Genomic DNA, 26051 nt, shown 5'->3' with positions numbered 1-26051 from the left:
ATGGCGCCGATAGCCTCACCTTCCCAGCCTTCCGCTCTGGACGAGCGGGGGCGAAGGTTGCGTCGGAGTGCGCCGGCGCCGGAGAGGGGGTGGGGGGGCGGAGCCGTCTCCACGGCAACCCGCGCGCAGCCGGGGCAGCTCTGCCGCGCGGGAAGCGCGGGTGCTGAGGCGCTGGCTTCAGGCGGGGCTGCGAGTACCGAGCGGCCCGAACGGCCCGGGCCGCTGCAGGACGAGACCCTGGGCGTGGCGTCCGTGCCCTCGCAGTGGAGGGGCGTCCAGGGCATCCGCGGGGAGACGGTGAGGGCGCGGGCCTGGCTCGGGGCGACGTGGGCGGGAGGGCGAGGGGCCTCGCGCGGCTGCCGGGCCAGGTTCTGAGGTCCCACCGTTTTATTTTTATATTTTAACTCGCAGAAACTAACCATTTGGGATACCCTCGTCTCAATTTACCCAGTCTTTGAATAGCAACAAAAAGAGTTTCTTTAAAACCTCTAAAAACCCCACGTTTTGAAGGATTTCGTGTGAACTGCGGTTTTTAGGCATTTCAAACTAACTTTCACTTAAAAAACACGACCAAACTGCATCTTCAGGTCGAGATACACCCGTTTTCTAGTACGTAGTTTAAGCCAAAGCGCACAGACGAGGTAGTCTGAGATGAGGGCAGGGCTGCAGGGGGCCAGGGCTTCTGAGGGATCTCTGTGTAGACTTGGAGCCCCTGCTGCGTCGGTGGCGGTTCCTCCGTCACCAGTGGGTGAGCTTACACGGGGCGCTTGTCTGCAGCGGACAGGAAATAAACAGTGTACGTAATAAATAAGTATACTGTGTGTTAGAGGTGAACAGTGGACATGGACAAAAGAAAAAGGGCGAGGGATTAGAAAGACTGAGGTGGGGAGTGAGAGGGTGGGCTGCCGCGCGGGGCTCATGGAGAGAGTGATGTTTGAGCAAGGACTTGGAGTGAGAGAGTCCGCCAAGTGGATACCTGAGGTAGAACAGTCCAGGGAGAGCAAACTTCAAGTGCAAAGGCCCTGGGGTTGGAGCCAATCTGGTGTGTGTGAGGAGGCAGGTGGGGCTGGAGAGGAAAGAGAAGGGCAGAATAGTTCCAGGTGAGGTCAGAGAGGGTAAGGAGAGGCAGGTCAAGTATAGGGCTTGCTCATCATTGTAAGGATGTTGGCTTTTCCTTGGTGAAAATGAGCATTGCAAGGGGGCTGCATATTTCCCAGCAGAGGAAACTCAGGCTTAGCTTGCCACACAGGTGTTAGAACCTGCAGAGACCATGTCCTCACAACATCAATACCAATGAGGTTTCTATGATGTCGTACTCTTGTACTCTTGAGGACAGGTTTCTTGCCTCAGGCCAGCAGTCTGCAGGTCTCAAGCCAGATTTCATCTGGCTTCAGAGCACTTCACACTTCACCATGCTGGATAGAAATGGTTCTAGTTAAAAGCAAAGGCAGCGGATAGTTTAGTTATATCTATCCATCTTTACTGAAGGTAAATGTGTAATTCACATTCACTGGCTTTGAAAAAATACTTGAAATAGCTCGTTTGCTGAAGATTCAGATTTAATTTAATTATTATTATTTTTTTGGCTGTGTTAGGTCTTCGTTGCTGCACGCAGGTTTTCTCTAGTTGCGGCAAGCCAGGGCTACTGTTTGTTGCTGGTGCGCAGGCTTCTTACTGCAGGGGCTTCTCTTGTTGCAGAACGCGGGCTCTAGGTGCGCGGGCTTCAGTCCTTGCAGCACGCAGGCTCACGAGATGTGGCGCATGGGCTTAGTTGCTCCGCACCATGGGGGATCTTCCCGAACCAGGGATCAAACTTGTGTTTCCTGTATTGGCAGGCGGATTCTTAACCACTGCGCCACTGGGGAAATCCAAGATACAGATTTTAAAAGATTCCAGGTTGGGAACCACTGACTCAGTCTAACTTTTTACTTTTGTTTTTTTTTAAACAAAGAATGAGATTGAGGCTTGTTGATTTTCTTGTAGCTATAGTTTTAACCCGTAGGGCTCTAAGAACTGATTCTAATACTTGAGGTGTAAAGGCTTTCATCTCAGGTGGTTCACTTGAATCAGTCTCTCCTGTCTTATTGAAGGAGATTCTTGATTAAGTTGTAAGACTGTTGCAGGGGTCAGAGGAAAGTGGTAAATTGCTTTTTCCAAATTAACTTGTTTCTCTTTATAAAAGTTTCTGTGTCCAAAATTTAGGAAAAAATCTGGATAAGGAAAAACTGGAAATAAAAACTACCCCAGTCTCATTCCCCAGGCATTTGGTTTATACCTGCTCCTTTTTTGTTTTGTCTGTTTTCTCCCACTTTTTTTTGCAAAAATGGAATCACACTGTACATAATATTTTGTAGACCCACCTTTTTCACTCAGTACACACTGAACATCCTCTGTGTTTAAAATTTTTTTTATAACTTCATTTTATTTAATCTCCCCTTTTTAAAAAATTTTATTTATTTATTTATTTATTATTTATGGCTGTGTTGGGTCTTCGTTTCTGTGCGAGGGCTTTCTCTAGTTGCGGCAAGTGGGGGCCACTCTTCATCGCAGTGCACAGGCCTCTCACTGTTGCGGCCTCTCTTATTGCGGAGCACAGGCTCCAGACGCACAGGCTCCAGACGCGCAGGCTCAGTGATTGTGGCTCACGGGCCTAGTCGCTCCGCGGCATGTGGGATCTTCCCAGACCAGGGCTCGAACCCGTGTCCCCTGCATTGGCAAGCAGATTCTCAACCACTGCGCCACCAGGGAAGCCCTAATCAGTCCCTTTTGAAGGACTGTTTCCAATTTTTCTCTTATCGATAAACCCTGTGATGAGTGTTTTAGCTAAATTTGTATGCAGCTTCTTAATTTTTTTAGGTAACTTTGGAAAAGCCGAAAATTGTTCTTTGCTTGGCCCATGTAGTGGTGCAATATTGGAATGTAATTTTACGTCCCAGTGATGGATTTTTTTTAAGTATTAATGATCTTTGGCCTGATTTGACTTTTCTTGTCCTGTTTCGATTGGTTCACAGAGGAACAGGGTCCTGGACTTTGGGACCAGTCTGTGGGTTTGAGTGCACAGACTCTTTGGGGGCTTGGCCTTGGGCCAGTCATGTGATCTCTTTGCAAAGTAGGTCTTGGTAGAATACTTCTTTGGGATTAAATGAGATGCTCCTGAGAAAACAGTTTGAGATCCCAGTTCTGTTCAGGTGGGGGCGATCATGAGTGTCGTGGTCAGTCAACCAGTCAGCTGTTTGAGATGAAGGGCTCCTGATCGCCTTGACCTTACTCATCTGCTTTCTCAAACTTGGCCGACCCTGGAATGCCCTGGAGAGTCTTGAAAAATATGAATGTCTGGTCCTTACCTCCAGTGATTCTGGTTTAATCGGTATGGTGTGACCTAGGAATCTGGTTTTATAAAAGCTCCCCAGGTTATTCTAATGTGTGGCAAAACTTCAGAACCACTAATTTCATCCACCCTACTTTCCAGCAGAGTTGCCTTTCTGAAGCCCATTCTGATCCTATCAGAATGTAGGATGCATTTTTCCGTTTTTTGTGGTGAGATACATATAAAATTTACTGTATTAAAGTGTAAATTCAGTGATATTAAGTACATTCACAATGTGCAACCATCACTACCATCTAGTTCTAGAACGTTTTTATCAGCAGTTGCATTTTGGGCGTTCCAGTCTGTCTCCTTTGGACTCTGAGCTCCCAGAGGGGAGGGTGTGGGTCTTGTGTACTTTTGCATGTCCCAAAGGCCCCCAGGAAATACTGAATTGGATACTTTTCTTGTGTCCTGTCATCCATGGGCATGATTCTGATGCATTTCTCCCCTCCTGCTTTGAATTAAACTTAGTTGCCTAGCTGTCCAGCTCCTCACTCTTTCTGGGTCTGCTGCTGCTTCCTCCCCTTGGTGGGTTCTGTAGCATATGGAACCCCCTGCTGGAGGGTGTTTGTTTTTAACCTGGGGTTTGGCCTTTTACATGTTTTCAAGAATTAGATTTGTGGTTCTCAACCTTTTGGAGTTTGCTAATGGTTTTGATACTAGGGTTTTTTTTTTTTTTTTCAAGACACATGCGAAGACAACACCAGAATAGCCTGCAATAGTTATAACTCAAAGGTGGTGTGGCATAACATGGTCTCCCGGCTTCTATGAAAATGTTGATCATCACTGTCTTCATTGGTTGACTCTCAGCTCCAAGTCATCCTTTGAGTAACTGTTTGCTACCCTGATATACTCAAGAGGCAAGTTCAAGTAAACAGGAGGTCAGGGACTTCCCTGGTGGTCCAGTGGTTAAGAATCTGCCTTCCAGTGCAGGGGTTGCAGGTTCGATCCCTGGTCAGGGAACTAAGATCTTACATGCGGCGGGGCTACTGAGCCCGTACGCCTCAACTAGAGAGCCCGCGTGCCACAAACTACAGAGCCCACGTGCTTTGGAGCCCACGCGCCACAGCTAGAAAGAAGCCCATGAGCCACGACGAAGAGCCCACGCTGCAACTAAGACCTGATGCAGCCAAAAATAAATAAATAAATATTTTTAAAAAATCCCCCCAAAAACAACAACAAAAAGAACAGGCGGTTATACCTTGATGTTGGTTCTGGGTTCAGTTACCCCCACACTCTTGGAGGTCTCACACCAGCGAGACAAGAGACAGTGTAATTGTCTATGTTGCATCACAAAATCCACTCAGCTCAACTTGGTTTTTTTTTTTTTTTTTGGCTGTGCTGTGAGGCTTGCAGGATCTTAAGTTTCCTGACCAGGGATTGAACCCCGGCCCTAGCAGTGAAAGTGCCAAGTCCTAACCACTGGATTGCCAGGGAATTCCCATCAACTTTATATCCAAGATAGTCCCATCATACAGCTTCTGCTAGGTAACATCAAAATGTATTTCACACCAGGGTCAAATTTTGTTGGTGTGCTGATAAAGAGCCGCTGAATTAGGTCAGGAGTCATCTCAGCTCCCATCACACCTGAGTATCATCAGCTGTGTGTATAAGACTCAGAGGAAAGGACATGGAAGAGAGGGCTGGGAAGAGAACCTGAGGGAAAGGGAAATTCTGGGAGGGAGGGAGGGGGAGCAGGAGTGAGCCTGAGTGGATGGATGTGGAGGTGACAGTGCCGAGCCATGAGCACATTGGCAGCATTTCTCAGCCCCTGGGGAGGAGCCCTGTCTCACCCCATCCTACCCCAGGTGAAACCTGGGTCCCCAGAGAAGGGGAAGGGGGGCGATATGAGCACTGTCTGCACCTCGAGGGCAGAGATGAGGGCTCTGGGGCCTGGGGTGTGGCCACGGGAAGTATATAGCTGAGGGGCTAGGCCCACATCTGGGGTCTGAGTGCCCTCCCCGTGGCATCACCTGGGGGCTTGTTAGCAGAGCAAATTCTAGGGCCCCATCCTAGACCTACTGAACCAGAAACTGTACAGGGAGGAAGCAGCAGTTTGTCTATTAGGAGCTTCCCGGTGATTCTGGGGCCCTGCTCATTGACGACGCTAGTCTAGAATGGTCCCTGAGGTCCTCTTCTACTCTGGAGTCAGGTGTGTGGCTCAGGTGGGTTTTGGGGGTGAAATGATGGGCTGTGTGCTCCGTATTTGCTGGTGGTGGTTACTGCCGAGGGGAGTGAGGGGGCTCGGCCTTCAGCTGCACAGCGTCCCAGACCTCTGCCTATTCTCTGTGTGTTTCTGTATTTCGTCATCCTCCCAACCCCCATTTTAACAGATATTACAAAGGGGTGTGTCTCACAACTGATGGGTATATTTAATATAGTTTCCTCCTGAAGAGCTATTACTAAATAATTGGTATGTTTTATTTATTTATTTATTAAATTTATTTATTTATATATATTTTTTATTTTTGGCTGCATTGGGTCTTCGTTGCTGCACACGAGCCTTCTCTAGTTGGGTGCGCGGGCTTCTCATTGCGGTGGCTTCTCTTGTTGCGGAGCACAGGCTCTAGGCACGCAGGCTTCAGTAGTTGTGGCTCGAGGGCTCTAGAGTGCAGGCTCAGTAGTTGTGGCACACGGGCTTAGCTGCTCCGTGGCATGTGGGGGCCTGGACCAGGGCTCAAACCCGTGTCCCCTGCATTGGCAGGGGGATTCTTAACCACTGCGCCACCAGGGAAGTCCCAATTGGTATGTTTTATAATCAATAGTCAGGGAGATCTAGAAGGTATATTTTTAATAAGAAAGTGACTGTATTCTACTTACGACCTTGAAGTTTGTCCACTTCATGTTGACACCGTGTGAATGGGTTTCTTTTTGTTTTTAAATACTCTTGTTTCTTTTTTTAAAAATTTATTTATTTTATTTATTTATTTTTAATTTTTTGGCTGTGTTGGGTCTTCGTTGCTGCACATGGGCTTTCTCGAGTTGACGGGGAGTGGGGGCTACTCTTCCTTGCAGCGCGCGGGCTTCTCATTGTGGTGGCTTCTCTTGTTGTGGAACACGGGCTCTAGGCGCGTGGGCTTCAGTAGTTGTGGCACGCGGGCTCAGTAGTTGTGGCTCGTGGGCTCTAGAGCGCAGGCTCAGTAGTTGTGGCGCACGAGCTTCTTTGCTCCGTGGCATGTGGGATCTTCCTGGACCAGGGCTCGAACCCGTGTTCCCTGCATTGGCAGGAGGATTCTTAACCACTGCGCCACGAGGGAAGCCCCTGGCTGGACAGTTTCTGAATGAATGAATCATGCGTAGGCACTGTCGACATGGGATTCCTTTAACCTTTGGGGCTGAAGGTGGGGAAGAGTCCAGTTCTCTCACGGAACACCCCTCTGGGCCACTGTTGCCACCTGTTGCTGGAGAGTGGCTGGTCGCCTGGCTCATAAGGGCCATTTCCTCAGTCATGAGAAGTGTTCCTGAAATTGATCGACCAGTTCTGGAGGCCAGCAGAGGCATCTTATTTCCGAAGTGGGGCTTTGTGGGGTGGTGGTTTGGGAGGTGGAGCCCTCCTGGGTATGGGTTAGGGCTCTGGCAGAAAGTAACAGAAACCAGCCAAACCAGCTCCCGTCGGACGCTTTTCTTTAGGATGCGGAGGTGTCTCCTGGGCCTGGCATGGAGATGCAGCTGGTCCTGAGGAAGGGGCAGGAACCAGAAGCTAGGCGGCTTTGGGACCCTCCCTTCGCCTCTCAGCTCTCCTGTTGCCACGCACCCCCTGAGGCCTATCTCTGCACGTCTCCTGTCTGCACTGGGGCGCTGGCTGATGGTTGGCACTGTGTTTCAGTTCCAGGCATGTGCCGTTTATCTTGTTGAGTCTTTGTCTCAGGTCTGAATTTCCCTGAGAGAACCCAATTGGCCTGGCCTGGTTAGTCTCTGCTTCTCATCCAGTCAGTAGCTACAGGCCTGGTGTTTGGGCCCAGCCTGCATCATGGGTAGGAAGTTTTTGGAAACCTGGCCCTTGTGGGGAGGGCAGATTCTCTAGAAGGTATTTCCTCACCATACTGGGCCTCGGTTTCCTTTGTCAGCAAGATGCAGGAGCCCTGACATTCTGGGTGTCTGTAGGCTCTCTAGGGACTGGAGGGCAGGACTGCCACCTGGACTCTGCTCCCTGAGTCCCCCCGGCTTCCTGCTCCGCTGAAGGCTGCACAGAGTTTGAGGATCTTGGTTTGGGAGTGATTCTCCTGTTTCTTGGCCACATGTCCCAGTGTGATCAAAGTCTGGCTGGGTCCCACCTGTTTTCCCCTGCAGTGCCTCTGAGGTGCAGAAGGCAGGCGGCAGGCCCAGCATCCACAGTGGTCACCTGCCCAGGGAGCAAGGATCCTGCTCACCCCGAATTCTTCCTCTCACCTCTTAGAGGGCTTATTATGGGAGCCACGCCCTGGCGACAGCCACATGCTGCCTGGCATGGAAGGCACCACCCTGTGTGTGGCGGCCGTGGGCAAGCCCTTCCCCCGGGAGCCTCCGGGCCTCATCCCTAGATGGGTCAGGGTCGGGTGAGTTATGTGTATCTCGAACCATGGGAACTGACTTAGGTGCCCCAGAGTGAAGAGAGAATAATAGTGGCTTCTTACCAGTTAACAGAAAAAAATTATGGGTGCAGTGTCATTGGTTTTAAGTTTTTAAATTAAGTTTTAGTTAAGTTTCCCTCCTTAAATTTTCCTTAGTGTTTTGGCATCTGTTGTTTGCCTGAATAAGCAAACAGCAAAGGAACACGAGTAGCAATACCTGAAAAGTTAAGAGCTTGTTGTCTCTTTGGACATTTTTGCTTGTGGTTGTGACTTTACATTAATTTTTACATTAAGACATTCATGTAACATTCTCTTAGAAACATTGTTTTGAGTTCATCTGATGTGATTAGTGGCCAGGATTTTAGACTGAGAGAAAACACCTTAACTGAGAGATAATTTAGTGTCGCGTGTCAGAATGCCTGGGTTCAAGCTCTATTGTGATTGCCTCTTTGCTGTGTGACCTTGGGTGAGTTGCTTAACTTCTCTGTGCCTCAGTGCCGACCTTAGAAACGCAAAAATAGGATTTACTTTATAGGGTGGTCGTGAGCATGCATAAGATGATACAGGTAGGGGCTTCCCTGGTGGCGCAGTGGTTAAGAATTTGCTTGCCAATGCAGGGGAAACGGGTTCGAGCCCTGGTCTGGGAAGATCCCACATGCCGCAGAGCAACTAAGCCCGTGCGCCACAACTACTGAGCCTGTGCTCTAGAGCCCATGAGCCACAACTACTGAGCCCACATGCCACAACTACTGAAGCCCGTGCTCCTAGAACCCATGCTCCGCAACAAGAGAAGCCACTGCAATGAGAAGCCCGCGCACCACAGTGAAAAGTAGCCCCCGCTCGCCACAACTAAAGAAAGCCCACGGGCAGCAACGAAGACCCAACACAGCCAAAAATAAATAAATTAATTAAAAAAAAAAAAAAAAAAAAGATGATACAGGTAAAGCTATGGGGACAGTGCCTCAATTAACACTTAATAACTGGTACTGTTACAATCTTTGCGGCTTCCAGGAAGTTTGAGATTCACCCACAGTCTTTTAACATTTTGGCTCGGCATGTTTACTTTCTTTTTTTCTTTTTTTAAAAAAAATATTTATTTTATTGGGCTTCCCTGGTGGCACAGTGGTTGAGAATCTGCCTGCCAATGCAGGGGACACGGGTTCGAGCCCTGGTCTGGGAAGATCCCACATGCCGCGGAGCAACTGGGCCCGTGAGCCACAATTACTGAGCCTGCGCGTCTGGAGCCTGTGCTCCGCAACAAGAGAGGCCGCGATAGTGAGAGGCCCGCGCACCGCGGTGAAGAGTGGCCCCCACTTGCCGCAACTAGAGAAAGCCCTTGCGCAGAAACGAAGACCCAACACAGCCATAAATAAATAAATTAAATAAATAAATAACCCCCCCCCAAAAAAAGTTAAAAAAAATATTTATTTTATTTATTTATGTGGTTGTGCTGGCTCCTTAATTGCGGCACGTGGGCTCCTTAGTTGTGGCATGCAAACTCTTGGTTGCGACATGCATGTGGGATCTAGTTCCCTGACCAGGGATTGAACCTGGGCCCCCTGCATTGGGAGCTCGGAGTCTTAACCACTGTGCCACCAGGGAAATCCCATCGGCATGTTTACTTTCTGATTCCTTTGCCCATCCATTGATTGCTCAGTGTTCACGCTCCCTCAGTGGACTCCTCGTCTTGTGGCGTCAAGTCACATCTGTGGTTGGATGCTTTCCGGAGCCTCATGCCTTGTGACCAGTCTTAGAAATCCTCGACGCCTCCATGGGGATGTCTGAGAGGCATCTGTCTAAAGGGGGTCTAACAGAAAGCCTTCTGTGTTCTCTTCTCCTGGAATTTGCCCTCACTTTCAGTTCAGGGACACCCCATCCACTGGTTCTCATCATGGTCCTGTGGCTTATACTGCGAAGGAATCCCTAGCCCTTTGTCCTGGCTCACAGACTTTCTGTTGCCTGGACCTTGCCCATGGGCTGCCCTCCCTCACCCTCTGCTCCCAGGTATGCTGCCTGCCGTCCAGCCTCTAAGCATGGGGCCTTCTCTTCGTAAGGTTTTGTTCTGTTCTCTCCCCCACCCCTTCCTGGGACCCTATTTCCTGCAGCTTTCCACTTGTCCTTCACACCTTAGCTCAAATGCCATCTCCCCAGAGGCTTCCTCGCCATCCCATCCCAGTCGCCTCCCCAGCTGTTCCCTTCTCTCCCACACCTCTGCGTCCACCTAGCCCCACTTGTGTTCCATCATGTTTTTCTTGTGTGTTTATTTGCCTGCCCCCAACCCCTACGTAAGCTCCTTGGGCACAGGAATCTTTCATGTTTGTTTTCTGCTAAATCCATAATAGCCTGACAGCACCTGGCAAGTAGATGTTAAATAGAGAAATAAAATGTGTGTGTGTATACTATGAATGAACTTGTACTATCTGTCAAATACCATGCAAAGTGCTGGGGATGTAAAGATAGACAGGGTTCTTTCTTTTTTTAAAATTAATTAATTAATTAATTTTTGGCTGTGTGCGGGCTTTCTCTAGTTGCGGTGAGCGGGGGCTACTCTTCGTTGTGGTGCGCAGGCTTCTCGTTGTGGTGGCTTCTCTTGTGGAGCACGGGCTCTAGGCACGTGGACTTCAGTAGTTGCAGCAGGCGGGCTCAGTAGTTGTGGCTCGCAGGCTCTAGAGCACAGGCTCAGTAGTTGTGGCACATGGGCTTAGTTGCTCCGTGGCATGTGGGATCTTCCCGGACCAGGGCTCGAACCCATGTCCCCTGCATTGGCAGGCGGATTCTCAACCACTGCACCACCAGGGGAACCCGGGGCTACTCTTCATTGTGGTGTGTGGGTTTCTCATTGTGGTGGCTTCTCTTATTGTGGGCTTCAGTAGTTGTGGCACGTGGGCTCAGTAGTTGTGGCTCGTGGGCTCTGGAGCACAGGCTCAGTAGTTGTGGCGTACGGGCTTAGTTGCTCCGTGGCATGTGGGATCTTCCCAGACCAGGGCTTGAACCCGTGTCCCCTGCATTGGCAGGTGGGTTCTTAACCACTGCGCCACCAGGGAAGTTCTTATGCTGGAGGGGCTCAGAGTTTAATGGGAGATGGACAAGCAAAGAGAGGATTAAGTTGAATGTGAAGAGGAGCATGGAGACAAGTGCTGAGTTCTCCACGTTCTAACAAGAGCTACGCCTGTGTGCGGCCAGCCCCCTTCCTTCAGGCTTACTAACACTGGCCTGGTGCCCAAGTCTGAGCAGAGAGCACAGGGGTCCAGGCCTCGTCACTGTCCTGTAGCTGCAGGTGCCTGGTAAGTGGCCACATGAGGAGAGCCTCTTGTGGATGACAGTAATCTCAGTGGTATAGGGGCCCTCGCTTGGTAAAGATTGGTCATGTCTTCAAGAAAGGGAGGCTGCATCTCCTTCCCTGATCTGATGTCTCTCCTTCTGCCCAGATAAACAGGGGACAAGGAACTGGAGACAGGTGGCAGGGTGGAGAGGAGTGGCAGCTGGGGAGTTGTCTGTCTTCTCCCAACTAGCTCATCACGGACACACATGTGTCCTTTGATCACGGTGGCACCTTGGAAGGTACCCTACTGGAGAGGGCTGGCTGCCAAGTGGGGGGAGAAGAGGGGTGTTCCGTTGGTGGCCAGGTCTGAGGTTCTTCAGTGCTGGCTAAGACAGCCGCTGCTGGCTCTAAGATGACCTGATTCTTCTTGCTGTCCGTATTTTCAAAAAGGGCCCTCCCATGTTCCCTCCAAATAGTGTCACTGAAAGTCCTGGGTCAGGCCCTTACTGGGTCACCCCAAACCAATCACTGTGGCTGGGGGAGGGACCGAGTGCTCCAATTGGCTAGCTGGAGGTCATGTATCCCTCTCAGTGGGTCGTCTTCACCCCCGCCACAAAGAAAGATGGGCTAGTTACTAGAGGAAGGGGACAGACAGAATGAACTGCGGTCCATTGGTATTTATCCTTGGGGGAGGTTGAGTGCCCTGGGCAGGTGATGCTGGGAGTACATCTGGCTGGTGACTGTGTTTCGATCTCCTTCTCCAGAAAAGTTGCCAGACGGCCAGCATTGCCACTGCTGAAGCGTCCGCCCAGACCCGGAAGCATGCAGATGCTGAGGTGCAGACCAAGGCCCCTGAGCCGGTCAGCCTGCCATCTGTGCCCCAGTATGATGGCCCCCGGCTTGCGGCCTTTCTCCGGAGAGTGGAGGCCATGGTTACCCGAGAGCTGAACAAGAATTGGCAGAGCCATGCGTTTGACGGCTTCGAGGTGAACTGGTCTGAGCAGCAGCAGACGGTAGGGATGGGCTGGTGTGGGCCTGGGCTGCCTCAGGTTGAGGCTCTACCCCATTTTTAAGTCCTTCTTTTGTGCCATGCAAGTAATAGTAACACCAACAATAATAATAACAGCGTTCACCGAGCTCTTACGTTTTGCCAGGTACTAAGCTAAGTTAAGAAGAAGTCATTGGGCCTTCCCTGCTGCCCTTGAAGTAGGTGCCCTTGTTATCTCCATTTCACCGCTGGCAAGCAGTAGAGGCAGGATTTGAACCTGGACAGTCTGACTCTGGACCTTATTTTCTTAACCACTCAGCTGTGTTTCCCCAGGCACTCTCTGTGCCAACTCATCTATCCCTCAGGACAACTGTATGAGGTAGTGCTATCCTGATCTCCATTTATATATATATATATATATATATATATATATATATATATATATATATATATATTTACTTACTTATTTATTTATTTATTTATTTCGCTCCCAGGAAGAGCTCCATGTCTTTTTTTTTTTTAATCAGTCATCAGTTTTGTACACATCAGTGTATACATGTCAATCCCAATCGCCCAATTCAGCACACCACCATCCCCACCCCACCGCAGTTTTCCCCCCTTGGTGTCCATATGTTTGTTCTCTACATCTGTGTCTCAACTTCTGCCCTGCAAACCGGTTCATCTGTACCATTTTTCTAGGTTCCACATACATGCATCAATATACGATATTTGTTTTTCTCTTTCTGACTTACTTCACTCTGTATGACAGTCTCTAGATCCATCCACGTCTCAACAAAAGACTCAATTTCATTCCTTTTTATGGCTGAGTAATATTCCATTGTATATATGTACCACAACTTTTTATCCATTCATCTGTCGATGGGCAGTTAGGTTGCTTCCATGACCTGGCTATTGTAAATAGTGCTGCAGGGAACATTGGGGTGCATGTGTCTTTTTGAATTATGGTTTTCTCTGGGTATATGCCCAGTAGTGGGATTGCTGGATCATATGGTAATTCTATTTTTAGTTTTTTAAGGAACCTCCATATTGTTCTCCATAGTGGCTGTATCAATTTCCATTCCCACCAACAGTGCAAGAGGGTTCCCTTTTCTCCACACTCTCTCCCGCATTTGTTGTTTGTAGATTTTCTGATGATGCCCATTCCAACTGGTGTGAGGTGATACCTCATTGTAGTTTCGATTTGCATTTCTCTAATAATTAGTGATGTTGAACAGCTTTTCATGTGCTTCTTGGCCATCTGTATGTCTTCTTTGGAGAAATGTCTATTTAGGTCTTCTGCCCATTTTTGGATTGGGTTGTTTGTTCTTTAATATTGAGCTGAATGAGCTGTTTATATATTTTGGAGATTAATCCTTTGTCCGTTGATTCGTTTGCAAATATTTACTTCCATTCTGAGGGTTGTCTTTTCGTCTTGTTTATGGTTTCCTTTGCTGTGCAAAAGCTTTTAAGTTTCATTGGGTCCCATTTGTTTTTTTTTGTTTTTATTTCCATTACTCTAGGAGGTGGATCAAAAAAGATCTTGCTGTGATTTTTGTCAAAGAGTGTTCTTCCTATGTTTTTCTCTAAGACTTTTATAGTGTCTGGTCTTACATTTAGGTCTTTAATCCATTTTGAGTTTATTTTTGTGTATGGTGTTAGGGAGTGTTCTAATTTCATTCTTTTACATGTAGCTGTCCAGTTTTCCCAGCACCACTTATTGAAGAGACTGTCTTTTCTCCATTGTATATCTTTGCCTCCTTTGTCATAGATTAGTTGACCATAGGTGCGTGGGTTTATCTCTGGGCTTTCTATCTTGTTCCATTGATCTATGTTTCTGTTTTTGTGCCAGTACCATATTGTCTTGATTACTGTAGCTTTGTAGTATAGTCTGAAGTCAGGGAGTCTGATTCTTCCAGCTCCGTTTTTTTCCCTCAAGACTGCTTTGGCTATTCAGGGTCTTTTGTGTCTCCATACAAATTTTAAGATGATTTGTTCCAGTTCCATAAAAAATGCCATTGGTAATTTGATAGGGATTGCATTGAATCTGTAGACTGCTTTGGGTAATATAGTCATTTTCACAATATTGATTCTTCCAATCCAAGAACATGGTATATCTCTCCATCTGTTGGTATCATCTTTAATTTCTTTCATCAGTGTCTTATAGTTTTCTGCATACAGGTCTTTTGTCTCCCTAGGTAGGTTTATTCCTAGGTATTTTATTCTTTTTGTTGCAGTGGTAAATGGGAGTGTTTCCATAATTTCTCTTTCAGATTTTTCTTCATTAGTATATAGGAATGCAAGAGATTTCTGTGCATTAATTTTGTATCCTGCAACTTTACCAAATTCATTGATTAGCTCTAGTAGTTTTCTGGTGGCATTTTTAGGATTCTCTATGTATAGTATCATGTTATCTGCAAACAGTGACAGTTTTACTTCTTCTTTTCCAATTTGTATTCCTTTTATTTCTTTTTCTTCTCTGATTGCCATGGCTGGGACTTCCAGAACTATGTTGAACAATAGTGGTGAGAGTGGACATCCTTGTCTCGTTCCTGATCTTAGAGGAAATGCTTTCAGTTTTTCACCATTGAGAATGATGTTTGCTGTGGGTTTGTCATATATGGCCTTTATTATGTTGAGGTAGGTTCCCTCTATGCCCACTTTCTGGAGAGTTTTTATCATAAATGGGTGTTGAATTTTGTCAAAAGCTTTTTCTGCATCTATTGAGATGATCATATGGTTTTTTTTCTTCAATTTGTTAATATGGTGCATCACATTGATTTGCCTATATTGAAGAATCCTTGCATCCCTGGGATAAATCCCACTTGATTGTGGTGTATGATCCTTTTAATGTGTTGTTGGATTCTGTTTGCTAGTATTTTGTTGAGGATTTTTGCATCTATATTCATCAATGATATTGGTCTGTAATTTTCTTTTTTTGTAGTATCTTTGTCTGGTTTTGGTATCAGGGTGATGGTGGCCTCATAGAATGAGTTTGGGAGTGTTCCTTCCTCTGCAGTTTTTTGGAAGAGTTTGAGAAGGATGGGTGTTAGCTCTTCTCTAAATGTTTGATAGAATTCACCTGTGAAGCCATCTGGTCCTGGACTTTTTGTTGGAAGATTTTTTTTAAAAAATTTTATTTATTTATTTATTTATGGCTGTGTTGGGTCTTCGTTTCTGTGCGAGGGCTTTCTCCAGTTGTGGCGAGCGAGGGCCACTCCTCATTGCGGTGCGCGGGCCTCTCACTGTCGCGGCTTCTCTTGTTGTGGAGCACAAGCTCCAGATGCGCAGGCTCAGCAATTGTGGCACACGGGCCTAGTCGCTCCACGGCATGTGGGATCCTCCCAGACCAGGGCTCGAACCCGTGTCCCCTGCATTGGCAGGCAGATTCTCAACCACTGCGCCACCAGGGAAGCCCCTGTTGGAAGATTTTTAATCACAGTTTCAATTTCATTACTTGTGATTGGTCTGTTCATATTTTCTGTTTCTTCCTGGTTCAGTCTTGGAAGGTTATACCTTTCTAAGAATTTGTCCATTTCTTCCAGGTTGTCCATTTTATTGGCATAGAGTTGCTTGTAGTAGTCTCTTAGGATGCTTTGTATTTCTATGGTGTCTGTTGTAACTTCTTTTTCATTTCTAATTTTATTGATTTGAGTCCTCTACCTCTTTTCCTTGATGAGTCTGGCTAATAATGGCTTATCAATTTTGCTTATCTTCTCAAAGAACCAGCTTTTAGTTTTATTGATCTTTGCTATTGTTTTCTTTGTTTCTATTTCATTTATTTCTGCTCTGATCTTTATGATTTCTTTCCTTCTGCTAACTTTGGGTTTTGTTTGTTCTTCTTTCTCTAGTTCCTTTAGGTGTAAGGTTAGATTGTTTACTTGAGATTTTTCTTGTTTCTTGAGGTAGGCTTGTATAGCTATAAACTTCCCTCTTAGAACTGCTTTTGCTGCTTCCCATAGGTTTTGGATCATCGTGTTTTCATTGTCATTTGTCTCTAGGTATCTTTTGATTCCCTCTTTGATTTCTTCAGTGATCTCTTGGTTATTTAGTAACGTATTGTTTAGCCTCCATGTGTTTGTGCTTTTCACATCTTTTTCCCTGTAATTCATTTCTAATCTCATAGCGTTGTGGTCAGAAAAGATGCTTGATATGATTTCAGTTTTCTTAAATTGACTGAGGCTTGATTTGTGACCCAAGATGTGATCTATCCTGGAGAATGTTCCATGCGCACTTGAGAAGAAAGTGTAATCTGCTGTTATTGGATGGAATGTCCTATAAATATCAATTAAATCTATCTGGTCTGTTGTGTCATTTAAAGCTTCTGTTTCCTTATTTATTTTCATTTTGGATGATCTGTCCATTGGTGTAAGTGAGGTGTTAAAGTCCCCCACTATTATTGTGTTACTGTCAATTTCCTCTTTTATAGCTGTTAGCAGTTGCCTTATGTATTGAGGTGCTCCTATGTTGCTCCTATATCTTCTTCTTGGATTGATCCCTTGATCATTATGTAGTGTCCTTCCTTGTCTCTTGTAACATTCTTTATTTTAAAGTCTATTTTATCTGATATGAGTATAGCTACTCCAGCTTTCTTTTGATTTCCATTTGCATGGCATATCTTTTTCCATCCCCTCACTTTCAGTCTGTATGTGTCCCTAGGTCTGAAGTGGGTCTCTTGTAAACAGCATATATATGGGTCTTGTTTTTGTATCCATTCAGCAAGCCTGTGTCTTTTGGTTGGAGCATTTAATCCATTCACGTTTAAGGTAATTATTGATATGTATGTTCCTATGACCATTTTCTTAATTGTTTTGGGTTTGTTTTTGTAGGTCCTTTTCTTCTCTTGTGTTTCCCACTTAGAGAAGTTCCTTTAGCATTTGTTGTAGAGCTGGTTTGGTGGTGCTGATTTCTTTTAGCTTTTGCTTGTCTGTAAAGCTTTTGATTTCCCCATCAAATCTAAATGAGATCCTTGCCGGATAGAGTAATCTTGGTTGTAGGTTCTTCCCTTTCATCACTTTAAGTATATCATGCCACTCCCTTCTGGCTTGTAAAGTTTCTGCTGAGAAATCAGCTGTTAACCTTATGGGAGTTCCCTTGTATGTTATTTGTCGTTTTTCCCTTGCTGCTTTCAATAATTTTTCTTTGTCTTTAATTTTTGCCACTTTGATTACTATGTGTCTCGGCGTGTTTCTTCTTGGGTTTATCCTGTATGGGACTCTCTGCGCTTCCTGGACTTGGGTGGCTATTTCCTTTCCCATGTTAGGGAAGTTTTCGACTATAATCTCTTGAAATATTTTCTCTGGTCCTTTCTCTCTCTCTTCTCCTTCTGGGACCCCTATAATGCGAATGTTGTTGCGTTTAATGTTGTCCCAGAGGTCTCTTAGGCTAGCTTCATTTCTTTTCATTCTTTTTTCTTTATTCTGTTCCGCAGCAGTGAATTCCACCCTTCTGTCTTCCAGGTCACTTATCCGTTCTTCTGCCTCAGTTATTCTGCTATTGATTCCTTCTAGTGTAGTTTTCATTTCAGTTATTGTATTGTTCATCTCTGTTTGTTTGTTCTTTAATTCTTCTAGGTCTTTGTTAAGCATTTCTTGCATCTTCCTGATCTTTGCCTCCATTCTTGTTCCGAGGTCCTGGATCATCTTCACTATCATTATTCTGAATTCTTTTTCTGGAAGGTTGCCTATCTCCACTTCATTTAGTTGTTTTTCTGGGGTTTTATCTTGTTCCTTCATCTGGAATATAGCCCTCTGCCTTTTCATCTTGTCTATCTTTCTGTGAATGTGGTTTTACTTCCACAGGCTGCAGGATTGTAGTTTTTCTTGCTTCTGCTGTCTGCCCTCTGGTGGTTGAGGCTATCTAAGAGGCTTGATGGGAGGCTCTGGTGGTGGGTAGAGCTCTATATTTATTTTTATTTTTTATTTTTTCGTGGCCGCACCAAACAGTTTGTGAGATCTTAGTTCGCCGACCAGGGATCAGACCTGGGCCCCTGGCAGAATCCTAACCACTGGACTGCCAGGGAATTCCCATGATCTCCATTTTATAGATGAGAGTCAGAGAGGCTAAGGGACTTGTCCACAGTCATACAGCTGTAAGTGGCTGAGCTGGAATTTGAGTCCTGGTCTGTCTGGTGTCACTACCATGCTCTAGTGACTTCAGCATCGCCAAGTCTTTTTGGTCTCGAGGCACAGCTCAGAGGTGTCACCCTGTCAACTCAAATGTCCAGTTGGATACACAGCCTCTGCTTTGAGATCAGGTAACCTCTGAATGAAGGAGGGCCCCTTGGTGGCTTTTGCTCAGCCCTGGTGTTGCCTGTGGACAGGCTGCTGAGCAAGCAGTAAAAACTTTTCTTATACAACGTCTTCTTCCTTTAGAAATGGAGATAATTCTTTATTCAGAGGTCATAAGCCCTTCTCTCCTCCCCTCCTCTTCTTGTATCTTCCTTCTATCTATTTCCAGATACATAGCTGCCCTGTTCCCACCAAATTGTTGATAGGTATGGGAAAGTCGGTTTATTTGAGAGAAATCCTCAAAATCCCTCTGAAAAATTGTTGCCAAGTCCACACCAAAGTGTGGAGTCATTGTATCTTTTTAAGCAGAGCACAAGAAGAAGGTAATGAATGTTAAAAGCTCAGCTCAGCCTGCCCCCTTTTACAGTTGCATTCAGAGAGGTTAAGCTTTTGTTTTTAATTGTTGAGGCTTTTCCACCCTTCTGTGCATTAGTTTGGTCCACCTGTGTATTACTTTCTCCCCCTTTAAAAACTATTGTTTTCTGATTACAAAAGCAATACATGTTCATTATAATAAATTGAGTCATCGCAGAAATACGGAACGTGTAATACGTAGACAGTGAGTGGGAGCACTGGTTCAGAGGCCTTTCCCGTGCTACACTGACACATAGCATGAGTGCTACTACGGTTGTCATTAAGAGCATTTTAAACACAAATGGAAAGCACTGTACATTTTGTTTGTGACCTTTCTCACTCACCAGAGCTTTCCATGTCAGTTCCTGTAGAAGGGCCCCAGTCCCCCTGTAACCTGCTTCACGTCCCACTGCACAGACACACCGGCCTTTCCTGAGTCCCCGGTTGTTGGACATCCCAGCAGCAGCTTCACTTCTAGACACGTATCCTCCGGAAACACGTGAATGGGCGGGGGGTTGGGCAGCACCCTCTGGGTGGCCGTGTGGCGTGCGGTCCCCTCATGGCCCTGAAGTTTCTTGCCTTTCTGAATGTTGGGCAGAGGAGTAGTGCTTTCAAATTTTGCTATTATATGACAGAACTGAAGCGAATCTCTCTCTCACTGTTTTTCTTTTGCATCAATATTTTGATTAGTTCTTCCTGGTGGAATTACTATTTTGGCTGACATGTCTGGTTGTTCTGTCTCTACTCCAGCTGTCTAGGTGTTGGCCTTGACATTTCACTGCCGTCCTTGGCTCTAGTAGCCCCGGAAAGCCTGAGATGCCACTCTTTTTTTCTTTTCTTTTATTTATTTATCATTTTTGGCTGCGTTGGGTCTTTGTTGCTGCGTTGGGTCTTTGTTGCTGTGTGCGGGCTTTCTCTAGTTGCGGTGAGCGGGGGCTACTCTTCATTGTGGTGTGCGGGCTTCTCATTGCGGTGGCTTCTCTTGTTGCGGAGCACGGGCTCTAGGCATGCGGGCTTCAGTAGCTGTGGCTCGTGGGCTCTAGAGCTCAGGCTCAGTAGTTGTGGTGCACGGGCTTAGTTGCTCCACAGCCATGTGGGATCTTCCCAGACCAGGGCTTGAACCTGTGTCCCCTGCATTGGCAGGCGGATTCTTAAGCACTGCGCCACCAGGGAAGCCCTGAGATGCCACTCTTAATGAAGGACTGTAACTTCACAATTCTAAAATCAGTGACAATATGGCTGAACACTTCAGAATTAAAGATGAGGAAGAGGTGACCGGGGCGCCCCCTGAGACCTTTGACTTTTTTGCTGTGTCGTGTCCTGCCTCTTGTTTCCGTGTGGGTGTGGCTGACTGCTGTGAGGCACTGTGTCCAATCCTGGGGTCTTCTGTCTTCAGAAGCAAAGCCCATTCTGTGTTGTCAGGTTGCTACAGATGTCATCCATCTGTCTATCTCTCTATCTCTCTATTTCTCTATCCATTTATTTATTTTTAATATTTATTTATTTGGCTGCACTGGCTCTTAGTTGTGGCTTGCAGGATCTTCGTTGCCATGTGCAGGATCTTTAGTTGTGGCATGTGAACTCTTAGTTTAGGCATGTGGGATCTAGTTCCCTGACCAGGGATCGAACCTGGGCCCCCTGCATTGGGAGTGCGGGGTCTTAGCCACTGGACCACCAGGGAAGCCCCTGTTTATTTATTTTTTATTACCATTTTTTATTTTATTTATTTATTTTTGGCCGTGCCGTGAGGCTTGCGGGATCTTAGTTCCCTGACCAGAGATCGAATCCCGGCCCCCAGCAGTGGAAACGTGGAGTCCTAACCACTGGACCTCCAGGGAATTCCCTATTACCATTTTTTCAATTGAAGTATAATTTACAATGTTGTGTTAGCTTCAGGTGTACAGCAAAGTGATTCAGTTTTTTATATATATAAATATATATATATATATATATATATATATATATATATATATATATTCTTTTTCAGATTCTTTTCCATTATAGACTTATTTCCTTTTTAAATGCTACATGATGTTTCACCATAAACTTTTTTTTCTGGAGTCAGGTTTGTTGAGGTATATTTTGAATCTTGGCAAACACATACCCATCAGTGAAGGTATAGAACAGCCTGTCTTTTTTTTTTTTTTTTTTTTTTTTATTTATTTTTGGCTGCGTTGGGTCTTTGTTGCTGCCCAGGGGCTTTCTCTAGTTGCGGCGAGTGGAGGCTACTCTTTGTTGCAGTGCGCGGGCTTCTCATTGCGGTGGCTTCTCTTGTTGCGGTGGCTTCTCTTGTTGCGGGGCATGGGCTCTAGGCGCGCGAACTTCTGTAGCTGCAGCACTCGGGCTCAGTAGTTGCGGCATGCGGGCCCTAGAGCGCGCAGGCTTCAGTAGTTGTGGCGTGTGGGCTCAGTAGTTGTGGTACGCGGGCTTCAGTAATTGTGGCTCACAGGCTCTGGAGCGCAGGCTCAGTAGTTGTGGTGCACGGGCTTCGTTGCTCCACGGCACGTGGGATCTTCCCAGACCAGGGCTCGAACCCGTGTCCCCTGCACTGGCAGGCAGATTCTCAACCACTGCGCCACCAGGGAAGCCCCAGTGAGTTTTAATATATTTCCAGAGGTATGTAACCATTGCCACAGTCAGTTTTAGAACATTTTCATCACCTCCCCAAAACAGAAACTCCATATCCATTAGCAGTCACTCCCCATTTCCCCTGCACCTCCTGGCAACTGCTCCACTTTCTGTCTCTGTAGATTTGTCTCTTCTGGACATTTCATATAAATGGAATCATATAACAAGTGGTCTTTGTGGCTGGCTGCTTCTGCTTAGCAGAGTGTTATCAAGGGTCCTTGTGTTGTAGCGTCTATCAGTGCATCATTCCTTTTATGGCTGAATCACACTCTATCGTAGGGATATACCACACTCTGCTATTACGGATCGTGCTGTGAGCATTTGTGTACAAGTGTGTGTTTCCAGTTCTCTTGTGTATATACTTAGGAGTGGAATTGCTGGTCCATATGGTAACTCTAACATCTGAGGAGTTGCTAGACTGTTTCCCACAGCGGCTGCACTGTTCTGCATTCTCACTAGCAGTGCACAGTGCAGCTTCTTACAGATTTTGGATTCTTTCCATTGGATAGTTTCTTTATATGGGGTTATGAGGTCAAGAAGTGTGAAACTATTCACAGGAGTTTTGGTCTATGGTGCAAATACCTCCTGGAAAGTGTGTCTGTGGTGCAAAATCCCTCGCCGTGGCCAGCATCGCCGGCCTTCTCATTAGCTGCTGCGGGCCACCTATGGGCTGAGAAACAAGGTGCCAGAGTTTTAAAAAAAAATGTGTGTGTGTGTTTAAATACACATAACATAAAATTTACCATTTTAACCATTTTTAACCATACAATCCTGTGGCATTGAGTATATTCACATTGTTGTGCAACCATCACCACCATCCAGCTTCAGAAGCCAAAGCTTTTGAAACAGATGTGAGTACAGGGTCCAGCTCTGACCTGGAGCCTGGCGTCTGTCTCAGTTCCCAAGGCCCTTCCTTCTGGGTTTCTGGAAGCATCCTGTTAGGGGAGATGTTGGGATGAAGGCTCCACACTTTCCCCTAGGGCTGGACGGTGGACTTGAATCACTTACAGGGATTGGGCGGCCCAAGGCTGTGTGTGCTTTTCGTTACACTGCTGGGCGGCTTTGGGGCTCGGTGTTGGGGATGGTTTGTCTCTTGCAGGTGACCTGCCTCCACACCCTGGGCTACCCCCCAGCCCAAGGACGGGGTCTGCATGTGACTGGTGTCTCCTGGAGCACCACTGGCTCTGTGGTGGCCTGTGCCTATGGCCGGTGAGTGGCAGCAGGGCTGGGTGTGGGGCAATAGAAGGCCCTCAGACCCTCTTCTGAGCCTCTGTCTCCCCGTCTGTGCAGTAAGGGGTTGGCCCAGAGCATGGCCTTTCTGGGAGTCTTCCTTCTCAAGGCTGCCTGGGCATCAGGTTGGCAGGAAAAGAGCAGGGAAGGGACTCCCTTTGCCCACCTGCCAGCACTGGGCAGTGAGCCCCGGGCCTGCCTCACCTGCTCCAAGAGCTGTCTCCTGATATGCCCAGGTTTGCCCACCTGGAGACCCTTTTCCAGAGAAACTCATGCCCTCAGGGTGCCTCAGAGGAGCCTCTGCCGCTTTGATACCCAGCACAGTGTCTGTGTATGATGGGGCTATAGAGGCTCACCTGTTTGGGGGGGTAGGGGGTGAAGGTGGGTCAGGTGATAGGAGCACGGTGGGGGCAGGGTGGGTTGGGGTGAAGCCCGAGCCGAGGGGCAGAGCTAGCTCGGGCACGTCCGTGCAGGCTGGATGATGGGGACTGGAGCACACTGAAGTCCTTTGTGTGCGCCTGGAATCTGGACCGGCGAGGCCTGAACCCGCAGCAGCCGTCGGCAGTGGTGGAGGCGCCCAGCGCCGTCATGTGCCTGGCCTTCCACCCGACGCAGCCATCCCACGTTGCAGGTGAGCCGACCAGCCTAAGTTGCCTCTGCTTCCCACCCTGCAGAGGGTGGCCAAAGCCCTCCCTTGGGCCCTCAGCCCCTGGTCACGGCCCGGGCAGGTCTGTGGGGGAAGCAGAGACCACAGGTGGCCCTGACCCCTGGGCTCAGGTGAGGATGCTGGGGGTGCCCGTGCTGGGTGCAGAGCTTGGAAGAGGCGGCAGGTCCTTAGCTGAGTCTTGAGGGGGTGTGGGCCATGCAGAGATGCGGCCTGGTCGGGACAAGAGGCAGGACGGAGCAGGCACCCTTGGGGATGACAGAGGTGATGAGCCTCCCCACCCTTGGGGAAAGGGGGCAGGTGAAGCTGGAGGGAATGGGGGGTGCTGGGCGGGGGATGGTAGCCTGGCAGTGGGAGAAGCTTCCTGGGGTGGGGTACAGCGGGCTGGAGTGTGAGGCCTGGGGACCAGGACGTTTCTTCCTCAGGACTGTTTTCGAGAAAGTGGCCCCACATCCTGGCTCAGTGGGTGGGAGGGGTGGGGGCTTGGCCAGGAAGCTGGGCTGCTGCGTGTGGGTCGGCTCCTGCCCAGGCCCCCTTGGTCCCGCAGGTGGGCTGTACAATGGCGAGGTGCTGGTGTGGGACATGAGCCATCCTGAGGACCCACTCCTCTGGCGCACGGGCCTGACGGACGACACGCACACGGACCCCGTGTACCAGGTCAGAGCAGCGGCCTGCCTGGCGGGTGGGGAAGCACGTCCTCCCGGGCTGCGCCTTGATGTCGCGGGCCTGCTCCATGACGCGGGGCAGGAGAGGGGGCGCCTGCTCGCCACAGCCAAGGAAGAAGGTCACCAGGGAGTTGGCAGTTGAACAGCTGTCTCTGGCATTCTCGGAGCTCCCAGGCCATGAGTCACACCCGCCCCTTCCATCAGAGCCGCAGTCCCCACTGTCCTGGTTTTCTGCTGGGACTGGGGGGACCTTGGAACCCTCTGGTGGGTGAGGCGGCTCCCAGGCCTCCCGGCAGAAGTCTCCCTGGAAGAGAAGGGGAGGGGGGAGAGTGACACCTGGTCTTGCTGGGAGGTGGGGCAGGCGTCCTTTCTCAGCTCGGCCCCGCACCCTGTTGTCCAGGTGGTTTGGCTCCCGGGGCCCCAGCATGGCCACCGCTTCCAGGTGCTGAGCGTGGCCACAGATGGGAAGGTGCTGCTCTGGCTGGCGGTCGGGGCTGGCCGGCTGCAGCTCAGCGCGGGCTTCGCCCTGGCCGTGCAGCAGCTCCCCAGGAGCACCAAGCTGAAGAAGGTACGCAGGGGCGAGGCTGCTGCCCTGGAAACGGGCCCCCGAGGCAGCCCCAGGCTGTGGGACCCCTGAGCCAGTGAGCCTGGGGGCAGGCAGGTGGGAGCCACTGAGGGCCACAGCGTCCACGCACGTGCCTGGGCTCCTTGGGGACACCGTGAGCGGCTTCCCTCGGCTCTGCCCTGCTGTTCTTCTCTCCACAGCCTCCCCGGGGGGAGACCGAGGTGGGTGCCACAGCAGTGGCTTTCTCCAGCTTTGACCCAAGCCTTTTCGTGCTGGGCACGGAAGGCGGCTTCCCGCTTAAGTGCTCCCTGGCAGCAGAGGAGCCCGCCCTCACGCGGATGCCCAGCTCTGTGCCCTTGCGGGCCCCGGCACAGTTCACCTTCTCTCCCCACGGCGGTCCTGTTTACTCTGTGAGCTGCTCCCCTTTCCACAGGTAGGGAGGGCCCGAGCCTCCTCCGTCAGCCACAGGGCCTCTGGCACAGGGAGGGTGAGGGAGTCCCACCAGGCCACACCTAGCACTGCTTAAAGGACCCATGGTCTGCCCTGGGCCAGGTCTTCCCCATTTGAGCCCCAGTATCCGGAGCTCCTGGGGTTGGCGCCAGGGAATTGGCCCCTTACTTTCGAGGAGGACCCAGGTTTGGGGGCCTAGGGAGGCCTCTCATGAGCCTGACAGCCCATGAGGAGTCTGGCAGGAAGCCCCCAGCCGCACCTGAATCCCCAGCACTCATCCCCTGCCTGGCTGTCTGCCCTGCATCCTGTCTAGGAATCTCTTCCTGAGCGCAGGGACCGACGGCCACGTCCACCTGTACTCCATGCTGCAGGCCCAGCCCCTGACCTCCCTGCAGCTGTCCCACAAGTACCTGTTTGCTGTGCGCTGGTCCCCAGTGCGCCCTTTGGTGTTTGCGGCTGCTTCTGGGGAAGGTAGGAAATGGACACCAGGCTTGGATCCGTTGAAGTTGACATGAGCCCAGCCTATACCTGGAACTCTGGGTTGGGGAGATTGTACGTGGGGTGAGGATGACTTTCCTCGTGTTGGGTGGAGAGCTGAACTGAGTAACAGCCTGATCTTGTGCACAGGAAACTGTGAAGAGGCTGCTGCTCTGGGCCTCTCTTACCCCACGAATCTCTCCTTGAAGGTGATGTGCAGCTGTTTGATCTCCAGAAAAGCTCCCAGAAAGCCACAGTTTCAATCAAGCAAACCCAGGATGAAAGCCCAGTCTACTGTCTTGAATTCAATCATCAGCAGACTCAGCTCCTGGCTGCTGGCGATGCCAAGGGCATGGTAAAGGTGTGGCAGCTAAGCAGCGAGTTCACTGAACAAGGACCCCGGGAAACAGAGGACTTGGACCAACTGGCAGCAGAGGTGGCCACCTGAGGTGGGGGGAGTCCCAAGGTCAGAGGCAGGTGGGGTGAGGCTACATCTGTGCTGTATGTTTCTGATGGAAGCTGAATGAAGAAGACACGACAAGCTTTGGGGGGAGTCATTTATTT

The 26051-nt window shown here is 48.7% G+C and overlaps 1 protein-coding gene across 1 annotated transcript; it reads left to right on the top strand.

Moving 5' to 3' along the window:
- Nucleotides 1-26028, top strand: DYNC2I2 (dynein 2 intermediate chain 2). Its single transcript, XM_057549177.1, has 9 exons — nucleotides 1-297; nucleotides 11944-12192; nucleotides 22536-22645; nucleotides 23140-23297; nucleotides 23878-23987; nucleotides 24396-24563; nucleotides 24761-24993; nucleotides 25324-25481; nucleotides 25697-26028. Exons 1-9 carry the CDS (start codon nucleotides 1-3, stop codon nucleotides 25933-25935), a joined length of 1722 nt encoding a protein of 573 aa, XP_057405160.1. The 3' UTR covers nucleotides 25936-26028.
- Nucleotides 26029-26051: the final 23 nt, after the last annotated feature.

Source organism: Balaenoptera acutorostrata, chromosome 6 (genome assembly GCF_949987535.1).
Source record: "Balaenoptera acutorostrata chromosome 6, mBalAcu1.1, whole genome shotgun sequence".
Classification (NCBI taxonomy): Eukaryota; Metazoa; Chordata; class Mammalia; order Artiodactyla; family Balaenopteridae; genus Balaenoptera; species Balaenoptera acutorostrata.
Note: the sequence above shows the minus strand (reverse complement) of the source record. Positions and strands in the feature narration are given on the sequence as shown.